This window comes from Pongo pygmaeus, chromosome 16 (genome assembly GCF_028885625.2).
Source record: "Pongo pygmaeus isolate AG05252 chromosome 16, NHGRI_mPonPyg2-v2.0_pri, whole genome shotgun sequence".
NCBI classification, from domain to species: Eukaryota; Metazoa; Chordata; class Mammalia; order Primates; family Hominidae; genus Pongo; species Pongo pygmaeus.
Window position 1 is genome coordinate 47,016,729 of NC_072389.2, and position 27,294 is coordinate 47,044,022.

General features: G+C 49.8%; 1 protein-coding gene across 2 annotated transcripts in view; it reads left to right on the forward strand.

Moving 5' to 3' along the window:
* The window catches only part of MAPKBP1 (mitogen-activated protein kinase binding protein 1), a 57,805-nt gene that overhangs the window by 22,395 nt on the left and 8,116 nt on the right, over nucleotides 1-27,294 (forward strand). The window contains exons 3-23 of one of the 2 annotated variants that reach the window (XM_054451816.2): nucleotides 7,275-7,366; nucleotides 18,458-18,520; nucleotides 18,753-18,810; nucleotides 19,535-19,705; nucleotides 20,094-20,231; nucleotides 20,497-20,679; nucleotides 20,908-20,925; nucleotides 21,199-21,359; nucleotides 22,116-22,305; nucleotides 22,833-22,979; nucleotides 23,199-23,374; nucleotides 24,133-24,224; nucleotides 24,484-24,609; nucleotides 24,962-25,032; nucleotides 25,188-25,309; nucleotides 25,582-25,657; nucleotides 25,768-25,879; nucleotides 26,093-26,156; nucleotides 26,397-26,531; nucleotides 26,820-26,953; nucleotides 27,163-27,218. In XM_054451816.2, the coding sequence (XP_054307791.1) occupies nucleotides 7,275-7,366; nucleotides 18,458-18,520; nucleotides 18,753-18,810; nucleotides 19,535-19,705; nucleotides 20,094-20,231; nucleotides 20,497-20,679; nucleotides 20,908-20,925; nucleotides 21,199-21,359; nucleotides 22,116-22,305; nucleotides 22,833-22,979; nucleotides 23,199-23,374; nucleotides 24,133-24,224; nucleotides 24,484-24,609; nucleotides 24,962-25,032; nucleotides 25,188-25,309; nucleotides 25,582-25,657; nucleotides 25,768-25,879; nucleotides 26,093-26,156; nucleotides 26,397-26,531; nucleotides 26,820-26,953; nucleotides 27,163-27,218 (2,385 nt within the window). The remainder of the gene's footprint in view (nucleotides 1-7,274; nucleotides 7,367-18,457; nucleotides 18,521-18,752; nucleotides 18,811-19,534; nucleotides 19,706-20,093; nucleotides 20,232-20,496; nucleotides 20,680-20,907; nucleotides 20,926-21,198; nucleotides 21,360-22,115; nucleotides 22,306-22,832; nucleotides 22,980-23,198; nucleotides 23,375-24,132; nucleotides 24,225-24,483; nucleotides 24,610-24,961; nucleotides 25,033-25,187; nucleotides 25,310-25,581; nucleotides 25,658-25,767; nucleotides 25,880-26,092; nucleotides 26,157-26,396; nucleotides 26,532-26,819; nucleotides 26,954-27,162; nucleotides 27,219-27,294) is intronic. The other variant, XM_054451817.2, reaches the window with a different exon arrangement.

The following is a 27,294-nucleotide window of genomic DNA, read 5'->3' on the forward strand; positions in this document are numbered from 1 at the left end:
AACCAAGTGGGTCCTCTCTTCTTCCTTCTGAGTTTCCACTTGTGCATGAAGCAGTGTTCCTAGAGCTGTAGATGGATGGGTCAGGGTGCCAGCTGCCTGCAGCAGTTGTGTCCCAAGTCACTGCCCAGACACAGTTGCCTGGACTGGTGTGTCTCCTGGGCTGTATTTCATCGGCATTTGGGCCTTGAAGGTTTGGAGCTGAAGTTTCTGTCAGAACTTTGGGCTGAATCCCAGACTTTATGGACAGTTATTTTCTCACAGGGCCTCTTTCCTACCTCACTTTCTTCAAGCGATCCTTGAGGCCAGAACTCTCATGTGTGGGCTTGCTTCCTCATGTGGAAAGATGCTGTAGTATTTAGAGGGGTAGGTCATTTGGTTCTCAGAGTGTGGTCTGAGAAGCCTGGAGTCCCCAAAACCCCTTTAGGGGGTCCATGATGTCCTGTTTCCAACTACATATCCAAATGAGGCTAGGTTTTCTTCGCATACTTCTACTAGTTAACGTCAGAACAGATTGAATGCAGATGCAGATATGAGAACCCAGCTCTCTTCTGTTAAGCCGGATATGAAAAAGATTTGCAAAAATGTAAAACAGTGTCATTCTTCTCACTAATTATTTTTGTTTTGGAAAATAAAGTTATATTTAATAAGAATGTTAATATGTGGGCCGGGTGCAGTTGCTCACGCCTGTAATCCCAGCACTTTGGGAGGCCGAGATGGGCGGATCATGAGGTCAGGAAATCGAGACCATACTGGCTAACATGGTGAAACCCCGTCTCTACTAAAAATACAAAAAATTAGCCGGCCGTGGTGGCATGCACCTGTAGTACCAGCTACCCGGGAGGCTGAGGCAGGAGAATAGTGTGAGCTTGCAGTGAGGCGAGATTGTGCCACTGCACTCCAGCCTGGGTGACACAGTGAGACTCTGTCTCAAAAAAAAAAAAAAAAGAATGTTAATGGGTTTATTGTTATTTCTAAATAATTTAGTAAATATTTTTAATGTTTCTGATTGTGATTTCAAATATAGTAAATATTGATAGATATAACCTGCATAAACAGAAGCTCTCTGTTGTCCTTGATAAGCTCTAAGACTGTGAAGAGGTCCCAGGACCAAAAGGTTTGAGAATCTCTGGGCTAGGTCCTGCTTGGTAACAAACCACCTCAAAAATCCCCCTGGCTTAAGCAACAGTTTATTTCTTGCTCATGCTACATATTCAGTGAAGGTCAGCATGGGGACCCAGGTCAAGGGGCCCATCTCATCGCCTGCTGCCGTGCTTAGCAGTCAGAAAGAGGGGTACTCACGATGGTGGTTCTGTGACATGTCAAAGAATTATACAAATATGTAGCTGCATAAGGACAGACATGAGAAACTTAAATACAAACACAGATATTTGGCCGGGCGCGGTGGCTCACTCCTGTAATCAGCACTTTGGGAGGCCAAGGTGGGTGGATTGCTTGAGGTCAGGAGTTCAAGACCAGCCTGGGCATCATGGTGAAACCTCATCTCCCCACTAAAAATACAAAAATTAGCCAAACACGGTGGTGGGTGCCTGTAATCCTAGCTACTCGGGAGGCTGAGGCAGGAGAATCGCTTGAACCCTGGAGGCGGAGATTGCAGTGAGCTGAGATCACCCCACTGCACTCCAGCCTGGGTGACAGAGCAAGACTTGTCTCAAAACAGCAACAACAACAAACCAGATTTTTGAGTTCTTCATATCCTTTCCCTCCACATTGCCAGGTCAGTGAGTGTCAACAAAATGGCTTGAGGCTAGAGAGAGAAGTGGGGATGTGAGTTATAGAAGGATGTTGCTCATAAGGTCCTGAGCCCCACACCACATCTTCCACTATATTTTTTCTCTCTTTTTAATATTTGCTATGCAATATTTAAGACATACAATAAAGACGTGGAATAATAGGCAATGTGTGGCTACCATCAGGTTAAGAAACAAAATGTTACCTGTACCATTAAGTGCCCTTTCTGCTTGTCCTCGGTTGGTCATAGCCTTTCTGTCACAACCAGTTTTAGATACTTTGTGGAGAACAACTTTATTGGCCTGAAATACTCCAGTTTTCCTGGGCTTTCACTGTTTCTGAAGCCTCTGTAAGGCATTCATTTATTCCTTAAATATATATCAAGTGCCCGTTGTATGCCAGACACTGTTTAAAGTGCTGGGAATACATCCATGGGGGACAGCAGCCTAGGTCCTGTCCTCAAAAAGCTCACATTCTGATGGGACAAGACAGGCAGTAGTAAGTACATGGATAGAGATGTAATCAATGTTGGGTTGCTACCTGCCTCTCTGAGCTATGAAGAAAAATAAGGCTGGGTGGGCGGGCGTGATGGCTCATGCCTGTGATCCCAGCACTTTGGGAGGCCGAGGCGGGCAGATCACTTGAGGTCAGGGGTTCGAGACCAGCCTGGTCAATATGGTGAAACCCTGTCTCTACCAAAAATACAAAAATTTGCCAGGCATGATGGCGGGCACCTGTAATCCCAGCTGCCTGGGAGACTGAGGCAGGATAATTGCTTTAACCTGGGAGGCAGAGGTTGCAGTGAGCTGAGATCATACCACTGCACTCCAGCCTGGGTGACAAGAGTCTCAAAAAAAAAAGAAAAAGAAAAAGAAAAAAAGAAAAACTAAGGCTGGGTAAGTTGGGTATAAGATTATGGCAGTAAAGCTAGTCTAGAAGGCCCTCTCTGGGGAAGAGACCTTTGAGCAAAGACTTCAGGAAATTAGCTTTGTGCATAGCTGAGAGGAGAACTTTTCAGTCCAAGGAATGGCATATGCAAAGGACTTGAGGCTACAGTTGGCTTAAGGTGCTTAAAGTTGGTAAGGTGGCTGGGGTGGAGTGAGTGAGTGAAGGGGAGGGTGTAGGAAATGAGGTCAGAGAGGTATGTAGCCAGAGGCCTGATGATTTAGGGCCTTGTAAGCCTGGGTAGAGTATTTGGATTTGAACTTAAGGGAGATGGGAAGCCATTTGGAGGGTTTTGGGAAAAATGATGACATGATCTCATTTATATTTTATTTTTATTTTTATTTTTATTTATTTATTTATTTATTTACTTATTTATTTATTTTTGAGACAGAGTCTCGCTCTGTCGCCCAGGCTGGAGTGCAGTGGTGCAATCTCGGTTCACTGTAAGCTCCGCCTCCCGGGTTCACACCATTGTCCTGCCTCAGCCTCCCCAGCAGCTGGGACCACAGGTGTGCGCCGTCACGCCCGGCTAATTTTTTTTGTATTTTTAGTAGAGACGGGGCTTCAACCTGTTAGCCAGGATGGTCTCGATCTCCTGACCTCGTGATCCACCCATCTCGGCCTCCCAAAGTGCTGGGATTACAGGCGTGAGCCACCGCACCCGGCCTCTCATTTATATTTTAAAAGAATCCCTGTGACCTACCATGTGGAGAAAAGACTATAGGGGGTAAGGCCTGAAGCAGGGAGAGCATGTGGGTGTTACAGTCCAAGTGAGAGATAATAGTGACTTGAACTAAGTGGCATGGTGGTAAATAGTTACAGGCTCTCTGAGAGGGGAAAAACTGTGATTTGGAAGATTTGTGAGCCTTTGCTGATTTCCATGGTGTAAGTCGTCCTGCGGTGGTGATTTCAGGGCCACTCATTTGCTAGCACCGTATGTGGGAAAAGTTGTGCCCAGTCAGCATTCTTGAGTTGGTGCAAGCCAGCTCCAGCACACCACCGATTGAACTTGAATGCATTGAACCTGGGGTGTGTTTGCAGGGGATGTTCAAATTTGTCTCCATCTTCCAGGGCAGGTGGAAGCTCTACCACCTTCTTGGAAAGGAGGCGAGGAAGAAGGTTATCAGAGGGAGAGTGAGTTTATGAAGTCCATCATGTTGAAGCCTTGCAAAATAAGCCTAGATGTTGGAGGCCTTGCAGGAACTCTGGACTCTTAGATCCTTTGAAAGTGGAGCTCAACACAAAACCTCCCTGCAAACAGGAAGCTGGTTTGAGTTAAGAACATAAAATAAAAACCAGCTGATGCCCCTGAATGTTTTCCCCTGCTCCGCCCCTTCCACAGAGCCAAAGGAAACTGCTTTTTTCCCCCCCTTGGATAGCTGCTTAGAAAGCCAGAAAAAGCCAAAAACATAAATCCTTTGAAAATAAGCCAAGTTTTGAGCCCAGGCAAACTCCTGCCTGTGGGGTTTTCCTAGTGCGGAAGTATGTTCCACTGCTGAGAGTCCTAGGAGGAAAATGACTAAGGAACACAAAGGTGCCGGTGATCAGAGCCTGTCTCCCAGGCCTGGCAGAAAGAGATGGTCTGTAGCAGGGTTTCCCAAACTAGAGCTTCCAGCCCATTTGTAGGTCATGAAATCAGTGAAGTGGGCCATGACCAGAATTATTTTTTAATGAAATGGAATATAATAGAAAATAGAGTATATTGTACTCTAGGATTAACAATAGTATATTGTTTTGTGAAACTTTCAGTTTTACGCATATGCACACACGTCTCTATATACTGGGTCATGATATAAAATGTGTTTCTTACTGTGGGTCATGGCCAAAAAACTTTGATAAACACTGGTCTTCAGAGTGTTAGTAGCCCACGTCTCCTTCTTGCTTTAGAGAATTAATTCTCTTTGGAATTGGATCATCTACCCACAAAACACCTACCCAAATTCCTGTTAGAAAGAAGATCAGCTGAGAACCAACTGACTTGGTGTAATTCTTCGGGACCAACACTGAAGCATGAGGGACGGAAGGAATCAATGCAAATTTAAATCCAAAGGATTTACCTTTAATCAGATTACCAGGAGAAAATAAGAGTTGAGCAGCCCTTTAGCTCACTACACTTGATTTTGTGGCCTCTCCCAGCTGTGTGGGTAATGCCAGCCTGGGGCCGTTCTCTTTCCTGTCTGCAGAAGGCGGTGGGTGTGGCAGGAATGTCCCTAAATATCCCCTCCTCTGGGAGAGTTGAAGGTTCAGTGCCAGGATGACGTGGTGACTTAAACTGAGTATCCCCCAGACTTCCCCAGGATGATTTGTTACTCTCCAGTCAGTAATAGGTGACTGGTCCCAGTGGTTCATTAAGCTGAGAAAAAGTAGAGGAGGCATAAGTTAGGAGAACCTATCAAGAATGTATAGAGAAGGCCAAAGTTACTTTATTCCACACTAGGTTTAGTGCCTCAGATCGGCGAAAGGGTAATTGGCAAGTTTGGTGCTTGCCAGGTGGCTGTGGTTGCTGCTCTGTATTGAAACCACATCTACCAGTGAGCAGACACATGTTAGAATTCCTCGTCTGCATCCCCAAGATACACAGATACCCTTGGGGACCTTTCTGGGGAATAGGTATTAAATGTAACATCTCAGGAGACTTATTTTGGTCTTTGGCCACCACAGGGCATTTCCTTCCAACCTAATTCAAGCTAAAATGATCTTCAGAGATAAGAATTTAAACAGGTTCGGCCGGGCACGGTGGCTCATGCCTGTAATCCCAGCACTTTGGGAGGCCGAGGTGGGTGGATCATGAGGTCAGGAGATCAAGGCCATCCTGGCTAACATGGTGAAACCCTTTCTTTACTAAAAATACAAAAAATTAGCCAGGTGTGGTGGCGGGTGCCTGTAGTCCCAGCTACTCAGGAGGCTGAGGCAGGAGAATGGCGTGAACCCGGGAGGCGGAGCTTGCAGTGAGCCGAGATGGCGCCACTGCACTCCAGCCTTGGGTGACAGAGTGAGACTCCGTCTCAAAAAAAAAAAAAAATGTAAACAGGTTCTCTAGGAGTATTTTTTGAGATGGAGTCTCGCTGTGTCACCCAGGCTGGAGTGCAATGGCGTGATCTCGGCTCACTGCAACCTCCACCTCCCAGGTTCAAATGAATCTCGTGCCTCAGCCTCCTGAGTAGCTGGGATTACAGGCACCAACCACCATGCCTGGCTAATTTTTGTATTTTTAGTAGAGATGGGGTTTCACTGTGTTGGCCAGGGTGGTCTCAAACTTCTGACCTCAAGTGATCTGCCCACCTTGGCCTCCCAAAGTGCTAGGATTACAGGCGTGAGCCATTGCACCTGGCCCCTCTAGAAGTACTTTTAATTCTGCGGTTGGAGCAATAAGAGAGAAGGAGAAACTCCAAAACTGTCCTAATTGATTCTGAGCCTCCCCTCTCTAGAAACTGGCCTGGACTAGGAATAGACCGCCCTGCCACAAGCATCCACCCTAAGTGTTTCTGGTTTACATTGCCCTCTTAGGGCCTCTGAGACTCTCCTCAGGTTCGGTGTTTTCATAGCAGAGTGCTGTCTAGCCTGTTCACGTGTCCGTCCTGCATTCTGAAGCTCCACTCTCTGAGCCAGGGGAGATCACGGACTCCCCTGGTTCTTGAGCAGGGCCAGTGCAGGGAGTGCACAGTCCTGGAGCAGGTAAAGATCTGGAGCAGCAAGTGAAAGACCCAGAGCAGAGGATGACGTGGAGTGACAGCAAGAGGTTAGAGGGAAGTCTCAATCTCACTTGGCATCATCTAGCAGAAAGACCAATGAATTAATTTGAGGTTAGTTCGTGTGGGTCCTGAGGCCTGCAGACAGTGTGGGGTAACAATACTAATGATGAGAGTGGTGAGTGTCTCCCGTGGCCATGTCCTCTCCGAATCTCTGAGCATTTTATCTTTCATCTCTGTGGGAGTTGCAGCTTAATAATAATAATTAGAGTACCCTGAGCATCGGTGCTTTGTAGATCACAGCATTAAGCCCTGTTTCTGCCTCCTTGGATTGTAGTCTGTACGAACTGGCAGACATTTAGGAGGTGGAGCCCTCTGACAGAGGGGAAGAACATGATAGAATGCAAAGGTCAGGGATATTCTGAGTCACCTAATTGATACCTAACATTCTTTTGGCTCTTGGTAGGTCAGAGTGGCCTTTCCTTCATGCCTGCCAAAGCACAAAGATCAGTGGCCTCACCCAAGTCTCACAGACCCAAGAGTCTAGTCTGGGGATCCCAGGCTCTAGCTTATACATGGTGCCTTCCTGGTTTTGGGGAATGCTTGTTCCTCTGTGGCCATGAGTTATGCTTTAACGAGTTGGTTTTCTTTCCTGTGGTACCAGCAGACTGAGCCCTGCCGAAAATAGGTGATGCACGCTGGGTTTTTCCTGTGTGATCAAGAAGCCGGGTGGGCAGAACAGAAGAAGCTGCAGAAGTCATAGCTCCATTCTCCTGAAGACATGGGCGTCTGAAAAGTAGCCAGTGCCTCAGGATGGTCCCAAGTACCTTCAGCACCTTCTTCCCAAACACACTCTGTCTATAACATGTCATTTCTGTCTTCCTCTAACAGGTGACCTTGGAGAAGGTGCTGGGAATTACAGTGTCTGGAGGCAGAGGACTTGCCTGTGACCCCCGATCAGGCTTAGTTGCTTACCCAGCAGGGTAAGTAAGCGCCTTGGAAGAGATCTTGATGCATGGGAATTTATAGGCACGCTAGAGCAGTTGGGGTGGGCAGGGGTTTTCTGGTGTCTTCTGGAAGATAGATACAGGTTAATGTTTTGTTGCCATTTTTGTAAAGAGACGCAGGACCAGATAAAGGTTCTTTGTCGGGTGCTGTCATTGTTGCCATCCTGTCCTGCTTTTCGGTTATCTACCCCACCTCCCACACACGGATTTACACTTTATGTTACACACAGTTCCCAGCACCATCTTCAGTAACTACCTTCTAGTCATTTAAAAAACAGCTTTATTGAGATGTAATTCACATACCATATAACTCACTATTTAAAATACCCAATTCAGTAGTTTTTTAGTATATTCACAGAGTTGTACACCCATCACCACAATCAAATTTAGGACATTTTCATGACCTTGTTCCCTTTTTTTTTTTTTTTTTTTTGAGACAGGTTCTGGTTCTGTCGCCTAGGCTGGAGTGCAGTGGCTCGATGTCGGCTCACTGCACCTCCGTCTCCGACACTCAAGCAATCCTCCCACCTCAGCCTCCTGAGTAGCTGGGACTACAGGCGCGCTGCCCCATGCCTGGCTAATTTTTTGTAGAGATGGGGTTTCACCACATTGCCCAGGCTGGTCTTGAACTCCTGAGCTCAAGCCATCCACCTGCCTCAGCCACCCAAAGTGCTGGGATTACAGGCGTGAGCCACCATGCCTGGCCCCATTCCTATCAGTCACTTTTCATTCCCACCCCCACCTTACCAGACCTTCATCCCTAGGCAACCACTGTCTCCATTAATTTGCCTATTCTGGATATTTCATATAAACAGAATCAGATAACACTGTATTTGGCCTTTTGTAACTGGCTTCTTTTTGTTGCCCAGCCTGGAGTGCAGTGGTATGATCAAGGCTGATTGCAGCCTCTGCCTCCTGCCTTAGCCTCCTGAGTAGCTGGAGCTATGGGTGTGTGCCACCATGCCCAGCTAATTTTTCCATTTTTTGTAGAGACAGGGTCTAACTCCATTGCCTAGGCTAGTTTCGAACTCCTGGGCTCAAGCAATCCTCCCGCTTCAGCTTCCCAAAGTGCTGGGATTACAGGCATGAGCCACCACGCCTGGCCAGCATAATGTTTTCAGGGTTAATCTATGTCACAGCATGTATTGCTACCTTATTACTTTTTGTGGCTGAATAATATTCCACTGGATGGATGTAGCACATTTTATCTATTCTTCAGTTGATGGACATTTGGGTTATTTCTGCTTCTTAGCTATTATGAATAATGCTGTTATGAATATTCATCTGTTCTAGACACTTTGAGAGAGATCAGTGCCATAGGAGAGAAGTAGGGGAGTGGGGCTACTATTCTTTCTCTTGCTGCCTTTTCACTCCTCTGCCCCTACAAGTGGGAAACCTCCAACCATAGTTTCTTCAGGCTTCTGGAGAAAGCTTGAAACCCCTCCTGCTTCTGGCTCCCTCTGTTCCATGCTGATAGGCACAGGAATGTGAAAATGAGTAGGGCTACTGCTATACCTTTCTTACTCTACCATTAACTTGGTAATGCCTAGTTCATTCCCCAATGTAATTTTCATAGCAACTTTTATAGTTTTTATACTAGATACATGATTTGCTTAGTTTTATCACCTCATCAAAAAAGCTTCCTTTATCAGGCTGGGCCCGGTGGCTCACGCCTATAATCCCAGTACCTTGGAAGGCCAAGGTGGGCGGATCACTTGAGGTCAGGAGTTGGAGACCAGCCTGGCCAACATGTTGAAACCCTGCCTCTACTAAAAACACAAAAAAATTTGCTGGGTGTGATGGCAGGTGCTGGTAGTCTCAGCTGCTTGGGAGGCTGAAGCATGAGAATCACTTGAACCCAGGAGGTGGAGGTTGCAGTGAGCCCAGATTGCGCCACTGCACTCCAGCCTGGGCGACAAAGAGAGACTCTGTCTTAAAAAAAAAACAAGCCACCACCAAAAAAAGCTGCCTTTATCAATCAAGTACAGTCATATGTCACTTAATGATGGGGATATGTTCTGAGAAATGTGTCATTTGGCAATTTCGTTGTTGAGTGAACATTACAGAGTATACTTACACAAATCCGAGATGGTATAGCCTACTACATACCTAGGCTACATGGTGTAGCCGGTTGCGCCTGGGCTACAAACCTGCACAGCAGGTTACTGTACTGAATACTGTACATAATCCTAAGACAATGGTATTTGTATATTTAAACATAGAAAAAGTACGGTTAAAATATCATATAAAATATATTTTAAAAAGGCACACCTGTATAACGCACTTACCATGAATGGAGGTTCCAGGATTGGAAGTTGTTCTGGGTGAGTCAGTGAGTGAGTGGTGAGTGAGTGCAAGTGCCCAGAACATTACCATACACTTTACAAACACTGTACACTTGGCCATACTAAATTTATTTTAAAAACATAACATTCAATAATAGATTAACCTAACTTACTATAACTTTCTTACATTTTATAAACTTTTTTTTTTTAACTTCTTGACTCTTGTAGTAACACTTAGCTTAAAACACAAACACAGTACAGCTAAACAAAAATATTTTTCTTTTATCTTTTCTCCGAGATGGAGTCTCCCTCTGTCACCCAGGCTGGAATGCAGTGGCACGATCTTAGCTCACTGCAACCTCTGCCTCCTGGGTTCAAGTGATTCTCCTGCCTCAGCCTCCTGAGTAGCTGGGATTACAGGCTCCTGCCACCACGCCTGGCTAATTTTTGTATTTTTAGTAGAGATGGGGTTTCGTCATGTTGGCCAGGCTGGTGTTGAACTAGTGACCTCAAGTGATCCGCCTGCCTTGGCCTCCCAAAGTGCTGGCATTACAGGCATGAGCTACCGTGCCTGACCCAAAAGTATTTTCTTTTTATCTTCTATAAGCTTTAAATTTTGTTTTTAACTTTTTAAACTTTTTTGTTAAAAACAAAGACACAAACACACACATTCGCCTAGCGCACAGAACTACATAGGGTCAGGATCATCAAGATGTCACTAAGTGACAGAAATATTTTAGCTCCATTATAATTTTACGGGACTACTGTCATACATGCCCTTCACTGTTGACCAAAATGTTGTTATGTGACGTATGATTGTACTTATTCTATACCAGCTACTTTTTAAGCACTTTATATGAATTATTTAATACTCTGAGCAACGCTCTGAGGTTGGTACTATTATCGCCCTCATTTTTTAGAGGAGGAAATTGAGATCCAAAGAGGTCAAGCAGGCCGAGTGCAGTGGCTCAAGCCTATAATCCTAGCACTTTGGGAGGGCAAAGTGGGCGGATCACCTGAGGTCAGGAGTTCAAGACCAGCCTGGCCAACATGGTGAAATCTTGTCTCTACCAAAATACAAAAATTAGCCTGGCGTGATGGCGGGTGCTGGTAGTCCCAGTTACTCGGGAGGCTGAGACAAGAGAATCGCTTGAACCCGGGAGACGGTGGTTGCAGTGAGCTGAGATCGCGCCACTGCACTCCAGCCTGAGCGGCTGAGCGAGACTCCATCTCAAAAAAAAAAAAAAAGAGGTTAAGCAGGCAGGGTGCAGTGGCTTTGGGAAGCCAAGGCGGGAGGATTGCTTGAGACCAAGAATTTGAAACCAGCCTGGGCAACATAGTGAGAACCCTGTCTCTACCAAAAAGTAAAAATAAAAAAAATTAGCTGGGTATGGTGGCATGTGCCTGTAGTCCTAGCAACTGGGGAGGCTGAGGCAGGAGGATTGCTTGAGCCCAGGAGGTGAAGGCTGCAGTGAACTATGATAGTGCCATTGCACTCCGGCTTGGGTGACACAGTGAAACCCTGCTTCTTAAAAAAACCAAAAGGGTTAAGGAGTTTGCTTGAGGTAACATAGCTAGTGTGTGTATTGGGGTTCTAACCCAAGTAGTATGACTGTAGAGCTCTGATTGTTAAAATGGCACAGAGTGGGGGAAGACCACACTGTTTTTTTTTTTTTTTTTGAGACAGAGTTTCATTCTTCTTGCCTAGGCTGGAGTGCAATGGCACGATCTCGGCTCACCGCAACCTCCGCCTCCTGGGTTCAAGCAATTCTCCTGCCTCAGCCTCCCGAGTAGCTGGGATTACAGGCATGCGCCATCATGCCCAGCTAATTTTGTATTTTTAGTAGAGACGGGGTTTCTCCATGTTGGTCAGGCTGGTCTCGAACTCCTGACCTTAGGTGATCTGCCCACATTGGCCTCCCAAAGTGCTGGGATTACAGGTGTGAGCCAGCACCTTTCTGCTTATTTTTAACAAATTGCTTTTCCTCTAAGCTGCCTACCTGCCCTCTGAATGAGAAGAGTCCCATTTATGGGCAGCTCAGTCTGTGCAAGGGAGACTTCTGCCCCTGGGTTTGGGGTCAGTGTCTCTCCCAAGTGGTCCTCTGGTGTTTAATGGCTGCAATAAGGGTGCTGTGGGAGCCACATGGGCTCTGCCTGGCAAAGACTGGGCTAGGCTCCATTTTCCCCTAGAGAAGCAAGTTGATGGAAAGACCTCACTACTGGATAAGTTTGTGCAGCCTGCCTCAGGGGAATTCCACTTGTTCTTGCCTCTGCCTGGGAAAGCCAGGTTCCCTCTTGTTGGAGGTGGGGCTGGGGCTGGATGTAGCACAGGCAGAAAAGGCCTTGGGGTGCTGCTTGGTGCATGCTGAGCCCTGTGTCCCTGCCCTGGGGAGTGTGGAGTCCTGCCTGCTTTCTTCCTCACATACCCCTGGACTCCAGGCCTGGCCTTTAAGAGCATGTGCTTATGCATGTTTATGAGCAGGTCTCAGCCCAGTGCATGTGCCTGGGAGTCATGATCCTTCCAGGTGGTGTACAGGCTTTCCTGATGGAACCTCTAGTAGGTTTCCTGAGTGTGTGTGCTTGGCTCAGGCCATCCCTGGGCAGTGCCCCTAATCTGTTCCCTGACCTTTTGATTTCTTAGAACTTCAAGTTGTCTGTGCAAATGGCTTCTTTTCTGGGTGTTTGAGTTTTGCTGTGTTCTAGAACTCCCTGATGTGCTGCTGTGATGTTGGGGGCCACCAGATTCTGTGTGAGCACAAGCAGGTTCTTCACCTCCCTCCTTGTCTCCCTGCTTTTCTTATCTGATCATCCTTACACTGCCCCCAGCCCCCACACTCTTGTTCCTCCTGTGCCTGTTGCTTTGGGAGCCAGCTCAGGTATCCTAGAAACAAGAAGAGAAACAAAACTCAGAAAATTCTCTGAGGCCCAGAGGCGAATATCAAACCAAAACAAAATTTTCTGAAAGGAAATGGAACAGCACAGGAAAGGAGGGTGGGCAGTGTGTCAGGCAGAGGTGGATAGGAGCTCCAGGCTGAGCATGGAGCCTGTCCTAGTGGCTCCTACATCCCTTGGCCGTTGTTTCCCCACGGGAAGCCCCCCTACTAGAAGATGCCAGACAGCCCTTTTGAAAGACTTAGTTGAGTTGAACACCCTTAATTGAGTTGGGCCTTTTCCTGAGCCGGCTGGTGGAAGGTTGATGGGCCTTCGAGCCCAGCACAGCCCCTGGGCCCCTGTGCCCCTGTGCCCAGTCCTGAGAATGGGTTTCTCCTGGCTCCCATACCAGAATGGCCTGGGTGAGTGCACACACATGCTGCTCCTCTCCCGCTGGGGTGGGAAGTGTCCCAGTGAGGTGACGGGGTGTATCTGGCAGCTAAGAAGAGACCTCTTGGTTGATTTAAGTGGGGAAGAGAAGAGGGAACCCCTGCTCTCCTGAGGAGGCCCTCCATTTCCTCAGCCCATGTTAAAATTAATGCTGAGATCCTCAGCTTTGAAGCATTGCACTGGGTGTGACAGAATTCTCCTCCTGAACTGTGTTCTCGTGACACCTGAGCTGAAGGAACACCGAGCTACCTTTTTACTTGCTGTAGGGCGTTCGCCAGGGACAGTAGAGAGACCAGGTGGACCTGAGAGAAGAAAAGGTTGGGACTTGGTGCCCAGGATCACGCAGTGTGTTAGCAGACAGGCCTGTGACCTCAGTGTTCTGCTCTTTCCACCTCTACACTGCCCTTGAGCATCAAGGAGTCCTAAATGCCTGAGGTACTGGAGAACCATGGACCTCTCCCCAGGGCCCTCGTTCACACTCTGCTACCCAGGAGGTTCCTTGGCAGCCAGGGCTTTGAGATCTTGCAGCTAGTGACTTGAAGATATATTCACTCGTTTACAAATAATTACTGAGGGCCTATTGTCTAGGCCCTGGGAACTTAAAAGTAAGTAAAACAGACCAAAAATACCATCCTCACAGAACTGGCAGTCTGGTGTGTGAAGATGGATCCCCACCCCCAATGTAAGTTATAAGCATGATTACAAATTGATGTGTGCTTTGGAAACAGTATAAGCAGTAGCAGTGACGAAGGTAGGGTTGTAATGATAAATAGGGCTGGAGGGCGACATTTGAGCGAGGCCAGAAGCCCCTTTGGTATGCTTCTGTGAGTCATTCTCAGATTTTACCTGGTCTGAAAGAAAACAATTCAAAGGCCCAGGGTCCCTGGTTGACCTTGTGCGTCCTGCTCCCTGTGTCTGTGCTGCCGCATGCATAGCTCATCCCATCCAGGGGATGGAGAGTGGTAGGAGGTGGATCCTATGGGAATCCTGGGCTCTTTGTGGTAGCAGCAGGCCTGGACCTGTGTAGGGAAGGGGGATGTTGAAGGCTTGGCCCTTCCTGGGCAGTGGGCCCAGCATCTGGCGCCGGTACTCCACAGCATGACTCCCGCAGGCTGAGGCCTTACATCCTCCCATGAGAGTGAGCAGCCGCCCTGCACCCTCAGGTGCTGAGTTACAGGACTCAGCTGATTGGGCCAACCCAGCCCTTGGCATGTGGTGGATCCTAGCCAGCACTGAGCAAGGGCTCACCCTGCTGGGCAGGGTCAGGGGATGTGGAGAGAAAGATTGATACAAACCGTGCCCCGCACTCCTCTCCCCAGCTGACCTAGGAGCTTGCTCAGAGTTCACCAAGAAGGCTGAGAGGGCTCCTTGGTGCTTTTGAGAACAGGTCAGGAGGGCCTCAACAAGTCAAGCACACAGGGAGCCCTGGCCATGCTGCTCCCACTTCAGCATCTGCGTTATCGTCCCTGCATGTGGAGCTGTGACCGTGGTTGCATGCTCTCTTTCTCTTGTTGGATGGCTTCCAAATATCAATAATTAGAAATAAAAATAGTTGCTTAAGGGACGACCTCTGTGTGTTTCCTTTTCTTGCTTAGCTCTTCCATGGCACAGCTGAGAATTTCTTAGGCTATACTGGGGGCAGGGGCATGTTAGAGGAGGGAGAGATTGCCTCATTGCCTCTAGCCAGTCATCCTTCTATCTACATAGTGTTCTTACACACACACATGCATCATTCACCCTTCTCCTTCCACCATGGAGCTGAACATAGGAGAAGGAGGAAACAGAGGATATTGTGTCCCAGGAAGACTGAGTTTGTATGCAGTTACTTGGAAAGTGTTTTAAGCAGTCTGATGCACTACCCTTTAAAGGCTGAAATGCTGCTTTGGGATGAGAATTAAGGGAAAACTCATAAACTTGCAAATAGAGCCCAGTTTTTCTGGATTTGGAATATGGTTGGCTGGATTATGCATCGAGTCAATTCAATTAGATCAACTCTCAGCTGAAGCCCTTTACCATGGTTCCTGTGTAACTAATCAGAAAGCTAGGGAACCTGTCCCCATTCAGACTAGAGCCTTTGCTGGAGAGAGGAGCCTGTAGAGGGCCTCAGGTCAGCACAGATTGCAGGAAGGTTCAGAAAACGTTGTTTAACCACTGAGAACTTTCTGGGCTCTGAATTCATGATGGTGGCAGGCCTGGGGCTATTACTTTTCATATACTGCATAAAGTATTAAAACCTAAATATCTAAATCTGGCTGGGCACAGTGGCTCATGCCTGTAATCCCAACACTTTGGGAGGCCAAGGTGGGTGGATCACCTGAGGTCAGGAGTTTGAGACCAGCCTGACCAATATAGTGAAATCACATCTCTACTAAAAATATAAAAAAATTAGCCAGGCTTGGTGATGGGTGCCTGTAATCCCAGCTACTGGGGAGGCTGAGACAGGAGAATTGCTTGAACCCGGGACGTGGAGGTTGCAGTGAGCCGAGATCACGCCACTGCACTCCAGCGTGGGTGACAGAGTGAGACTCCATCTCAAAAAAAAAAGAAAAAGCAAATTAAATCTGTGGACTTTGAACTCTTATAATTTTTTCTTTTTCTTTTTTTTTCTTTCTTTCTTTCTTTCTCTTTCTTTTTCTTTCTTTCTTTCTCTTTTCCTTCCTTCCTTCCTTCTTTCTTTCTTTTTCTTTCTTTTCCTTTCTTTTCTTTCTTTCTTTCTTTCTTTCTTTTTTGTAGACCTAGTCTCTCTCTGTCACCCAGGCTGGAGTGCAATGGCGTGATTTTGGCTCGCTGCAAGCTCCGCCTCCTGGGTTCACGCCATTCTCCTGCCTCAGCCTCCCCAGTAGCTGGGACTACAGGCGCCCGCCACCATGCCTGGCTAATTTTTGTATTTTTAGTAGAGATGGGGTTTCACCATGTTAGCCAGGATGGTCTCGATCTCCTGACCTCGTGATCTGCCCACCTCAGCCTCCCAAAGTGCTGGGATTACAGGCGTGAGCCACCGCTCCTGGCTCTGTTATAATTTTCATTTGCCTGCTCAAGAGCGATGGGGTGCAGAGTTTCCAGAGCCATCTTGCTTTTGTCATACTTTTTTTTTTTTTGGAGACAGAGTCTAGTTCTTGTCGCCCAGGCTGGAGTGCAATGGCATGATCTCAACTCATTGCAACCTTCACCTCCTGGGTTCAAGCAATTCTCCTGCCTCAGCCTCCCAAGTAGCTGGGATTAGAGGTGCCCACCACCACACCTGGCTTATTTTTGTATTTTTAATAGAGATGGGGTTTTACCATGTTGGCCAGCCTGATCTTGAACTCCTGACCTCAGGTGATCTGCCTGTCTCGGCCTCCCGAAGTGCTGGGATTATAGGCATGAGCCACTGTGCCCGGCCTGTCATACTTTTTAAAACCCTCCTGACTGTGACATTCTATAAGGGGAAGCAGGAGACTAGAAGGTGGTATAAAAAGAGAAAGGAGTTCAAGACCAGCCTGGGCAACATGGCAAAACCCCATCTCTACAAAAAATACAAAAATTAACTGGGTATGGTGGCATGTGCCTGTAATCCGAGCTACTTTGGAGGCTGAGGTGGGAGGATTGCTTGAGCCCAGGAGGTCGAGGCTGCAGGGAGCTGTGATGGTGCCATGGTGCCACTGCAGTCCAGCCTGGGTGACAGAGCAAGACCCTGCCTCAAAAAAAAAAAAAAGAAAGGAAGGAAGGGCTGAGCCAGGGTGGCATGAGCCTGTAATCCCAGCTACTTGGGAGGATGAGTCAGGAGGATTACTTGAGCCCAGGAGTTCAAGACCAGCTTGGGCAACATAGTGAGACCTTGTCTCAAAAAAACAGAGAAAGGAAACAGGAGCAAGGAAACAGTAGGAAATGGAGAGAGAAGGAGAAAAAAAACAGGAAGAGTTGAGGGGTTAGAGGAGAAAATGATGTGACTCAGGAATTCCACAGCTGTTGGTCAGCCTGGCAGTTCTGGGCATATCTAGTCACATCAGAGGTCCCAGTGTCCCCAAATTTGCATATCGAAGTGGTTTATTGAGCCCAAGATGCTTAGCCCTCACTAGCAACTTGCACCTACCTCCCTTCAAGTTTCCAGCCAGTAGTGGCATTCAGATATGGGGGCTGCAGTGGGGTCCCACTAGGGAAAATTAGGTCTGGGGGAAGTAGCTGTCTCCTCTTTCTCTCCTCCCTGCCTTTCCTATTCGCAGTCTCCAGGCTTGCTCTTGTCTGCTATTTCCAGTGCTAATGAAGAGTTGAGGCAGAAGGGGCAACGGGCCAGGGCCTGCTGACAGCCAGGAAGCCTAAAGAAAAGCAAGAAGCTGGCTATTGGCCTTTGGCTTCTTGCCCCCGATTCCTACTACCCAGCTTCCGTCTCCGGAGCTGCCTCTGGAAAGGCAGGACCTGATTCCATCCAGCAGCCTTGCTGCCTGGCGGGAGAGGTTGCCCCTGCCTTCTCTGCGAGGCAGGCAGAGTCCCTGATTCTGCTTCTGGCAGTCGGGGGGCTCTTCTCAGGTTTCTTGGGGCCAGAGATTCTCAGGGTGGGGCTTGGGACCTCTGTGGCACTGTAAGGCTTTCCCAGGCCTTCTCAGGCTATCTCTATCCCCCTACCCCATCTTACTGAGCCTCTCTGCTGTGTGGCCCCTGCCTCGCCTCCCACTTCCTTCCTTATTCAACACATGGAGGGTGTGGGGGGCCAGCTCTTGCCAAGTACATACATGGGTGCACACGTGAGAGGCCTTACATCTTAAGGCACACATGCTTGATACGCGTGTGGCCCCAAGCCTGTGAACAGGCTGTGCACCTGAGGCCTGCTTTGCCCAAATCACATTTCTTCTTCCCTCCTACACCCCTTCCTGGGGTATGCACAAGGGCTGCGGGATGGCCTGTGTCCCTGCTGCCCTTTGTGGATATGGCCAGAGATAGAGCTGGTATTTAGGGGCCTGGCTGGGGGGACAGGCTTCCAGGGAACCCTTTCACTCTCATGGGGCTACAGAGATAGTTCCTCTTGGGTGGGGGAAAGGAGCAAGAACAGGTTGCCAGGAGAAAGCAGTGGAGGCTGGGCACGGTGGCTTATGCCTGTAATCCCAGCACTTTAGGAGGCAGATCACTTGAGCTCAAGAGTTCGGGACCAGCCTGGGCAACGTGGCAAGATCCTGTGTCTAAAAAAAATACAAAGATTAGCTTGCATGGTGGCACATGCCTGTGGTTCCAGCTACCAGGGAGGCTACGGTGGGAGGATTGCTTGAGCCTGCAAGTTGAGGCTGCACTGAGCCATGTTTGCACCACTGCACTCTGGCTGCGGTGACAGAGTGAGACCCTGTCTCAAAAAAAAAAAAGAAAAGAAAAGGAAAAAAACAGTGGAGCCCTTCTGAGCTCTTTCTACCCAGCTCCCTCTGCCGGGTGGCCTGGAGGGCTCCTGGGGGATCTGTGGTTTGCTGCTGAGCCTGTTGTCTGCTCATCTCCTCAGGTGTGTGGTTGTGTTGTTCAATCCCCGGAAACACAAACAGCACCACATCCTCAACAGTTCCAGGTAAATGGGCTGGGGTCCTCAGGATACCTCTTCCTTCTGGGAGCTATGAGAAGGACACTGTCTAGAGTCTGTACGGCTCTGGGGGCTGGGACCTGGTTGGGCCCTAAGGCCAGATGGGGAAGTGCCACATGTGCCATTGGTGTCTGCTGGTCTCACCTTTTGAGAGGCTGGGAGGGGGCTAGGCTTAGGCCAGGCTGCCAGTGCCCCTCTGAGCCTGCCCCATCTCTTGCAGGAAAACCATCACTGCCCTTGCCTTCTCCCCTGATGGCAAGTACTTGGTCACTGGAGAGGTGAGTGAGGAAGAGGGCTGGCAGTACTGTAAAGAGGGCAGGTGTCCTGGCCTCCGCAGAGAGCTGCGGTCCTAGGCCTGCTGTCACTTTGGCTTCTGAAACAGACACCAAATCCTGGTTTTTGCTATACCTTAAAATAGTGGTTCTCAAGCTTTAGTGTACATCAGAATCACTTGGAGGGCTTGTGAAAGCACACATCACTAGGCTGGCCCTCAGAGTTTCTGATTCTGCAGGTCTGGGATGGGGGTCTGAAATGTGCATTTGTAACAAGTTCCCAGAGAGTGCTGATGCTGCTGGTGAAGGAAGCGTGCTTTGGAAACCGCTGCCTTAACTATTCCTTACCCCCGGGGGCCCCCTGCTGGGCTCAGGAGGAACGCTTCTGTCCCGGCGGCGGCGTAGTCTTACTAGGGGCAGAAGTAGACCTGAGTGGTAGTGGCTCTCCATGCCGGCTGCCCATCAGAACCATTCAGGGAGCTTTGAACAACCCGAAGTATAGACGGCCACCCAGAGATGCTGACTAGAATCCGGGGCCACTTTCTCCCTGATAATCACTGTTGCCCTCAGATCTTTATCATATTTCCTCTATACCCTGCCCTGACTTTTGGCCGGGGAAGTGATGGTATCTAGTAGCTGAGGAGCCGAGAGCCCCGCTCTGGAGGACGAAGGGGGGCTGTATGCCTGTGGAGAACTCAAGAACTCACTTCCAGTTCTTGCCTCCCTGCAGAGTGGGCACATGCCTGCCGTGCGGGTTTGGGACGTGGCAGAGCACAGCCAGGTGGCCGAGCTGCAGGAGCACAAGTATGGTGTGGCTTGTGTGGCCTTCTCTCCTAGCACCAAGTACATTGTCTCTGTGGGCTACCAGCATGACATGATCGTCAACGTGTGGGCCTGGAAGGTGAGTGGCTGGGTGGGGTGGCCCGGCAGCCTCACAGGGGTCAAGTGTCAGCTAGGGAGGCAAGAGACTGCTGACCTGCACCGCTCCATTCCACCCCACTGAACCATTCTCATTCTAGAAAGTTCTTTGAAGCAGAAAAGAGCAACTGTGTGGCCAAGCATGTTGGTTGAAGGGGCTAGCTTTATGCCTTCAAGGACTTCTGCAGGAAACGAATCTTTTCAGCTCCTCTAGAAAGGGATTATTTCCCCACCCCTCTTTTTCTGGCCAGTAAATTCTGGAAAGAAACACTTTTTCAAGTACAAATTCTAATTGTCCTCCATTCTCTGAGTCACTGTCTTCTTAGCTCCAAGAGACAGAGCCTTGATTCTTCCTTTGGCATCCCCTCCAGAAAAACATTGTGGTGGCCTCCAACAAGGTGTCCAGTCGGGTGACAGCAGTGTCCTTCTCTGAGGATTGCAGCTACTTTGTCACTGCAGGCAACCGGCACATCAAATTCTGGTATCTTGATGACAGCAAGACCTCAAAGGTGAGGTGCTGAAGCTGGGAGTAGCCACCAAGGCCCTTGGCAGGGCCTGCCCAGCCCACCCCAGGAGACTCTGCCCGACTTGGGCCTCTCTCTGCATTCCCAGCAGTCATGCAGAAGTTTTGGATGAGCCAGATGCTGTCTGGGCTGAGGAGTAGGCCCAAAGAGCAAGGGGGTGCTGGAGGCGTCCCCTGTACTCTCCTAGGGCCTAGTTTCCAGGGGCAGGCTCTGGGGTGGATGGGGGTATAACAGTGGTGTGCCTCCACAGGTGAATGCCACTGTGCCCTTGCTGGGCCGCTCAGGGCTGCTGGGAGAGCTACGGAACAACCTGTTCACTGATGTGGCCTGTGGCAGAGGAAAGAAGGCGGACAGTACCTTCTGCATCACGTCCTCAGGGCTGCTGTGCGAGTTCAGTGATCGAAGGCTTTTGGACAAGTGGGTGGAGCTGAGGGTAAGTACCTCCGTCCCCAGGGGTAGGGTCTGCTCATGTCTCAGCTCAGGGGAGAACTAGTGCCCAGGGCTTCAGACTAGGGGCTGGGCCCTTGTGCATACGGGAGATCCCAGAAGAATGAAGCTTGGGGGAGCTAGAGCTTGGCCCATTTCCAGCCCTTGGTGATCTGTATAACTGCCTCCTCTCTGTTCTTTCTGTCTCTTTCCCCTGCTTTCCTCTTCCGCTCAGAACATAGACAGCTTCACAGTAAGTGGTGCCTGCACCTTCCTCTCTTTCTCATGCTGTTTCTTTCTCTTCACTGGGCTTTTCCTACTGGATCCTCTGGTGCCTAGAAGAATCCTCGATTCCTAATCCCTGGCTGGACAGGGCTGAGGGGCTCAGAACAGAGCAGCTGGGCGGCTTTTCCCTTGCCCCTGCCTTGGCCGGTCCCTCCTCTTGGCAGGTGACTGTTGATGGGTGGGGAGGAGAGAAGACTGAGTGGGCAGGTGGCCTTGCTGAGCTGAGCCACTCTGCCCACAGACCACAGTGGCCCACTGCATCTCTGTGAGCCAAGACTACATCTTCTGTGGCTGTGCTGATGGCACCGTGCGCCTTTTCAACCCCTCTAACCTGCACTTCCTTAGCACCTTGCCCCGACCCCATGCTCTGGGGACAGACATTGCTAGCGTCACCGAGGCCAGGTGAGCTACGTGGGCCCCCCCTTCCTCCATTTGTAGCCTTACCCCTGCCCAGTCTTTCTTGTCAGTGCCTCAGGGAGCAGGTGAAGAGTGTATTGATACCCCAAAGATTACTGGGAACACCTCTTTAGACAGAAGAATTTGGGTTTATTGGTACTTGTTGCAACCAAGGAGACCCCACCCCATGGAGAACTGTGGAGAGTCTCAGTAAGCGGGTGTTAGGAGGGACATATGGGATTTGGGTTTGCGTTGGGTGATGTTAGGAATTGTTCAAGGGATTGAAGTATTCTGGTTGGATGCTGTCAGGAACTAGGGGCAGTTCTACAGTGGAACATCTTGTTAATTTATCTAAGAGGTGAAGGAAAGGTATGGGGCTAAAGCTGTATTTGGTCAAGAAGCCGCCAGCAGTCATGTAGATGGGAAAGGCGGTGTTCGGTCATTGTCATGGTTTGTTGTGGTTTCTGTGGTGATCTTGTTTGAGTAGTCTTGTTTTTGTTTTGCCCCATCACAGCCATAGAATTACCTTGTCTAACGTTGGTGTTCTCTGAAGCTGTGTTCATCCGAACACCATGGCCCAGCAGCTAGTGCTGGGTCAGGTTCCTGCTGATGGCTAGTAGGGGCTCCTTTCTTCTCTCAAGCAACTACTTCCAAACCTGCAGGTCCAGGGAGGGCTCCTCACACACTGCTCCTTCCATTGTGGATTGGCTTCTCTTTTCATTCCCTTCAGTCTGACCAGTGTGCCCTGTCCTCTCCCTACAGTCGCCTCTTCTCTGGAGTGGCCAATGCCAGGTATCCAGACACCATTGCCTTGACCTTTGATCCTACTAATCAGTGGCTGTCTTGTGTGTACAACGATCATAGCATTTATGTTTGGGATGTGAGGGACCCCAAGAAAGTGGGCAAGGTGTACTCGGCTCTGTATCATTCTTCCTGCGTCTGGAGTGTGGAGGTATGTGGGCTGGCTGGCTGGCTGGCTGGCTGGAGACTGGCCAGGTTGGCTGGGATACCATTTTGAGGACAGAAAGTAGGGATCCCCAAGTATAATCTTAGATTCCTGCCGCCTCCCTGTTTCTCCAGTGACTTCCCTGGGATAGATCCTGGGGACTGAGTTTGAATGTTACAGGCTTCCCCAGTGTGCCCCATCCTTAGTTTTGCCTCAGTCATCTTGGACAAGTTATTGAACTTGACCAAGCCTCAGTTTCTTCACCTGTAAAATGGTGTACTTGATTCATCTAATTGTTCTAAGAATAAAATGAAATAATGTAAGTGGGAGACATAGAAGAGTGCCTGATATATAGTGGGTGCTTCCCCTTGGTCATGTTGAAGAGTATATACCAGTTATGTATGGCCTGTGACAGGCACTGGACTAAGTCCTGGCCACCATTCCCTCTTTCGTCCCATTCCCTTCCATCTCCTTGGGTAGGCAGAGGACTGCTCCCGAATGGAAGTCTGATTGTGTTCCCTCGGCCCCTTCAGGTCTACCCCGAGGTGAAGGACAGTAACCAGGCCTGCCTGCCCCCCAGTTCCTTTATTACCTGCTCCTCAGACAACACCATCCGCCTGTGGAACACAGAGAGCTCCGGGGTGCATGGCTCCACCCTCCACCGAAACATCCTCAGCAGTGTGAGCCCTGAGGCTGTGGGGCCCCGCTTCACCCTCAGTGCCCCCATCCCCACAGCTATTGCACCTTGTTACTGGGAACTGGGTCCCTAGGCCTTGGCCTTCCAGCCTTCATTTGGCTGTGCTCTGTGGTCCAAGGGTTTGTTTTGCTCAGCTTTCTTGCCCCTTGCAGCTGTACTGGTCAGGCCTGCCTCATCCAGCTTTTCTAACCTGTTCCACTAGGACCTCATTAAAATCATCTATGTGGATGGGAACACCCAGGCCCTGCTGGACACAGAGCTGCCTGGAGGAGACAAAGCTGATGCATCCCTGTTGGATCCCCGCGTGGGCATCCGCTCGGTGTGTGTCAGCCCCAATGGACAGCATCTAGCATCAGGGGACCGTATGGGCACACTTAGGTAATGCCAGGCCCTGGGTGGGTACTGACTGCCTCTCGTGGTGCAGGGTTGGGTATTTAGAACTTTAGGGAGGGTTTGGCTCAAAAAGGTTGGGCAACAAGTTACTTATTTACAAGGCAAAGATAATAACTTTACAATGAGTAAACCTAGCAGAAATCATCTTCACCAAGTGATCAAGGTTAACATCCTCATATCAACATCATGAAGCCCATAATAGGATGTACTAAGAAGGATGTGACATTGTTTCTGTGGTATTCTTACCAAAAATGCATAAACTCAATATACACGTGAGAAAACATCTGACAAACTCAAATTGAGGTACATACCACAGAGTAACTGATCAATACTCTTCAAAAGCATCAAGATCATGAAAAGTAAGGAAAGACTAGAGAACTGTTACAGACCACAGAAGTCTAAGGAGAAGTAACTAAATGCAATTTGGATTCTGGATAGGATCTGGAGTCAAGAAAAAGGACATAGTAGAACTGGTGAAATTTGAATAAGGTCTCTAATTAATAGTATTGTACCAACATAAATTTCCTAGTTTTGATAATTGCACTATCGTTATGTAAGATGTTCACATTAGGGAAAGCTGGGTAAGGGAAATATAGAAGCTCTGTTCTTTCAGCAACTTTTCTCTAAGCCTAAAAGTTCAAAAAAAGGAAAAAGGTAGGAGGAGAAAGTATAGCAGAGGAGGGGGCGTGAGTCCTTCCTGCGGCCTGGCCATGGCCTCTTCCCACCTCTCCTCATCTTTGCAGGGTGCACGAACTTCAGTCCCTGAGTGAGATGCTGAAGGTGGAGGCCCATGACTCTGAGATTCTGTGCCTGGAGTATTCTAAGCCAGACACAGGTCAGGAGAATGCCCGGAATGGCACAGGGCTCCTCCAGTCCTGCCGGTGCCACTTATATCTGTCCCGGCTCTTGGATGTGGGGCTGGTAATCTTTGGATCATTGGTGTCTTTGCTGGTTTAGAGGAAGACAGCTCTGTCCTTGTTCCGTGGTTCACATGGCTTGGGGATATGGGGCTCAGTTCCCTCAGGGCTTTTTGCCAGGCCCAGATAAGGGCTGTTCAGGGCACTCATGGGCTGATGGAGTTCTTTCATCCCCAGGTCTGAAACTGCTAGCGTCAGCGAGCCGGGACCGGCTGATCCACGTGCTGGATGCTGGGAGGGAGTACAGCCTACAGCAGACGCTGGACGAACACTCATCCTCCATCACTGCTGTCAAGTTTGCAGGTGCAGGCAGGGTGAATGAGACACATCCTGCCACTCTCACCCCTGCTGCCATCTGCCTCCCGCCTCCATGAGAAGGGTCTGCCAGTCGTGGGGGAGTGTTGGACAGCAGCTGGGAGGCCTGGAGCTGGTTGGGAAGATAGGTGGAACAGAGACTCTCAGTGCTGGGACTTGAGCCAACCAGGTTGGACTGAGGATAGGGAGACAGGAAAACCTGGGTTTCCAGGTTTAATTTAGTTGGTTGTCCCTGGCATGTAGAGTAGCTTGATGGGGGATCTCATGGAGGGAAGGTGGGAGGCAGGCTGCTCCCATGTGGTGAGAACAGTGGGAACAGCTGAGCTTCCCTCCTTCATAGCCAGTGATGGGCAAGTCCGCATGATCAGCTGTGGAGCAGACAAGAGCATCTACTTCCGCACTGCGCAGAAGGTGAGGGCGCTGGGCTTTCCTGAGAGGGGCGGGGCAGGGCGGGGTCTGCCATTCCCTGCCTAAGGTTATAAGAGGTGAAGGGAGGCGCAAGTAGGGCTCTTGGGGTCTGGTGAGGCATTTGGGTGTGGGCCTGCCCACATGCTCCATCCCTGCAGTCTGGAGATGGAGTGCAGTTCACACGGACACACCACGTGGTGCGGAAGACGACCCTCTATGACATGGATGTGGAGCCCAGCTGGAAGTACACGGCCATCGGCTGCCAGGACCGAAATATTCGGTGGGCGTCCCCTCCTCAGACTCTGCCCACATTCCTTCATCGCCCTACGGGGTCAGCTCTGTGCAGCTAAGTTCCCACATCTGTCGTTCTGTACAGGACTTTGTACCCCCTTGAGCCTACAGTACTTTGCTTCACCAAGAGGTGATAGCCTGTTTGCTGCTGGGGGTAGCTCCCAGAGAGCATAGACTGGGAGTGAAAGCTGGCATTTCCATCCCCCAGGCATGTTCCACCTTCACCGCCTCCTCATGAGAAAGAGACTGTGTTTCTTACAGGATATTTAACATCAGCAGTGGAAAGCAGAAGAAGCTGTTTAAAGGGTCACAGGGTGAGGACGGCACACTCATTAAGGTAAGGACCCAGGAGGGGGCACCGGACAGGGGCCCGGGGACAGAGTGGTGCTGGGTGGGAGGGACTGGTACTTCCCATGTCCTCCAGCTGCACACCCTACTACTCCTCAGGTGCAGACAGACCCCTCAGGGATCTACATTGCCACCAGCTGTTCTGACAAGAATCTCTCCATTTTTGACTTCTCCTCAGGCGAGTGCGTGGCCACCATGTTTGGCCACTCAGGTGAGTGTGGCCTGAATCCCTGAGTAGAAGCTGATACCTGCGTAAACCTGAGTGACTTCCACCCCTGGAACTTCACTCTTCTATTAGTTTCTTGGGACCCGCAGAGCTACCTACCCCTGCCGTGCAGCCAACCCCTGTGTCCACCGTTGGGACGGAGAGGACTTGGTTGGGAATTTAAGGTGGCTTATAGACCATATTCTTTGTTCTTCACAGAGATTGTCACTGGCATGAAATTTAGTAATGATTGCAAACATCTCATCTCTGTGTCTGGGGACAGGTGAGCAGAAGCCAGCTTCCCTGAGAGGCAGATTCTTACTCTGCCACAGCACCCTGCCCTCCCCTCTCTCCATTTCAGTGATGTCCCTGGGACGTGGGGTTAACAGGGATAGCTCTTGGCTGTGCCTGACCTGAAGTGGAGGGTGGCTCTGGTCTCCTTGCCATCCATGGATAAGGGGAACAAATGGCGCTAGCCATTCTACCTGCCCCTCGTTCAGCCGACTGTGTGGCTTTACCCCAGCTGCATATTTGTGTGGCGCCTGAGCTCTGAGATGACCATCAGCATGAGGCAGCGTCTGGCCGAGCTGCGCCAGCGTCAGCAGGGCGGCAAGCAGCAAGGACCATCCTCTCCCCAAAGGGCTTCTGGACCCAATCGGTGAGAACAGAATGTGGGCAAGTGATGGGTGGGTGTGCAGATGGCTTACTGGGTCCTCACTGCACTTCCTCCATGCTCTGGGCCTGCCATTCAGCAACTCTGTCTCCCAAGACCTTACCTCTCACATAAGGATCTGTGATGTCAGCCTCTTCCCCCTGTTGAGTCTCCTCTCCCCCCATTGAGTCTCATCTTCCCCTCATTGAGTCTCCTCTTCCTTCTTCCCCCATTGAGCCTCCTCTCCCCCTGTTGAGTCTCCTCTCCCCATGCCCTTCCTTGTCTTGGACTCAGGCACCAGGCCCCATCGATGCTCTCTCCTGGACCAGCTCTGTCATCAGACAGTGACAAGGAGGGAGAAGATGAGGGGACTGAAGAAGAACTTCCAGCACTGCCCGTCCTTGCCAAGAGTACCAAGAAGGCACTGGGTCTGTGGCAGTTGGGTGTGGGGGCAGACAGGCCCTAGTTGGTATAATGGCTAGATATGGTTTTTCTGAGACTGTGGGGTGAGAGCAGTGTGAGCTGAGGAAACTGAGGCATTATTGTGGCCACAGAGGGTATGGGCTGATGGGGCCAGGGCTCCAGGGTTGGGGGGCGGGGCAGGAGACACTTCCTCTGACTGCCTGTTTCTGTCTAGCCTCGGTCCCCAGCCCAGCCTTGCCCCGAAGCCTGTCCCACTGGGAGATGAGTCGGGTGAGTCGCCATTGTTAAAATGTTCTTCCAAGGTTAGAGGAGGCAAAGGGAGCTGTGAGAACAGGGCTCTCTGGGC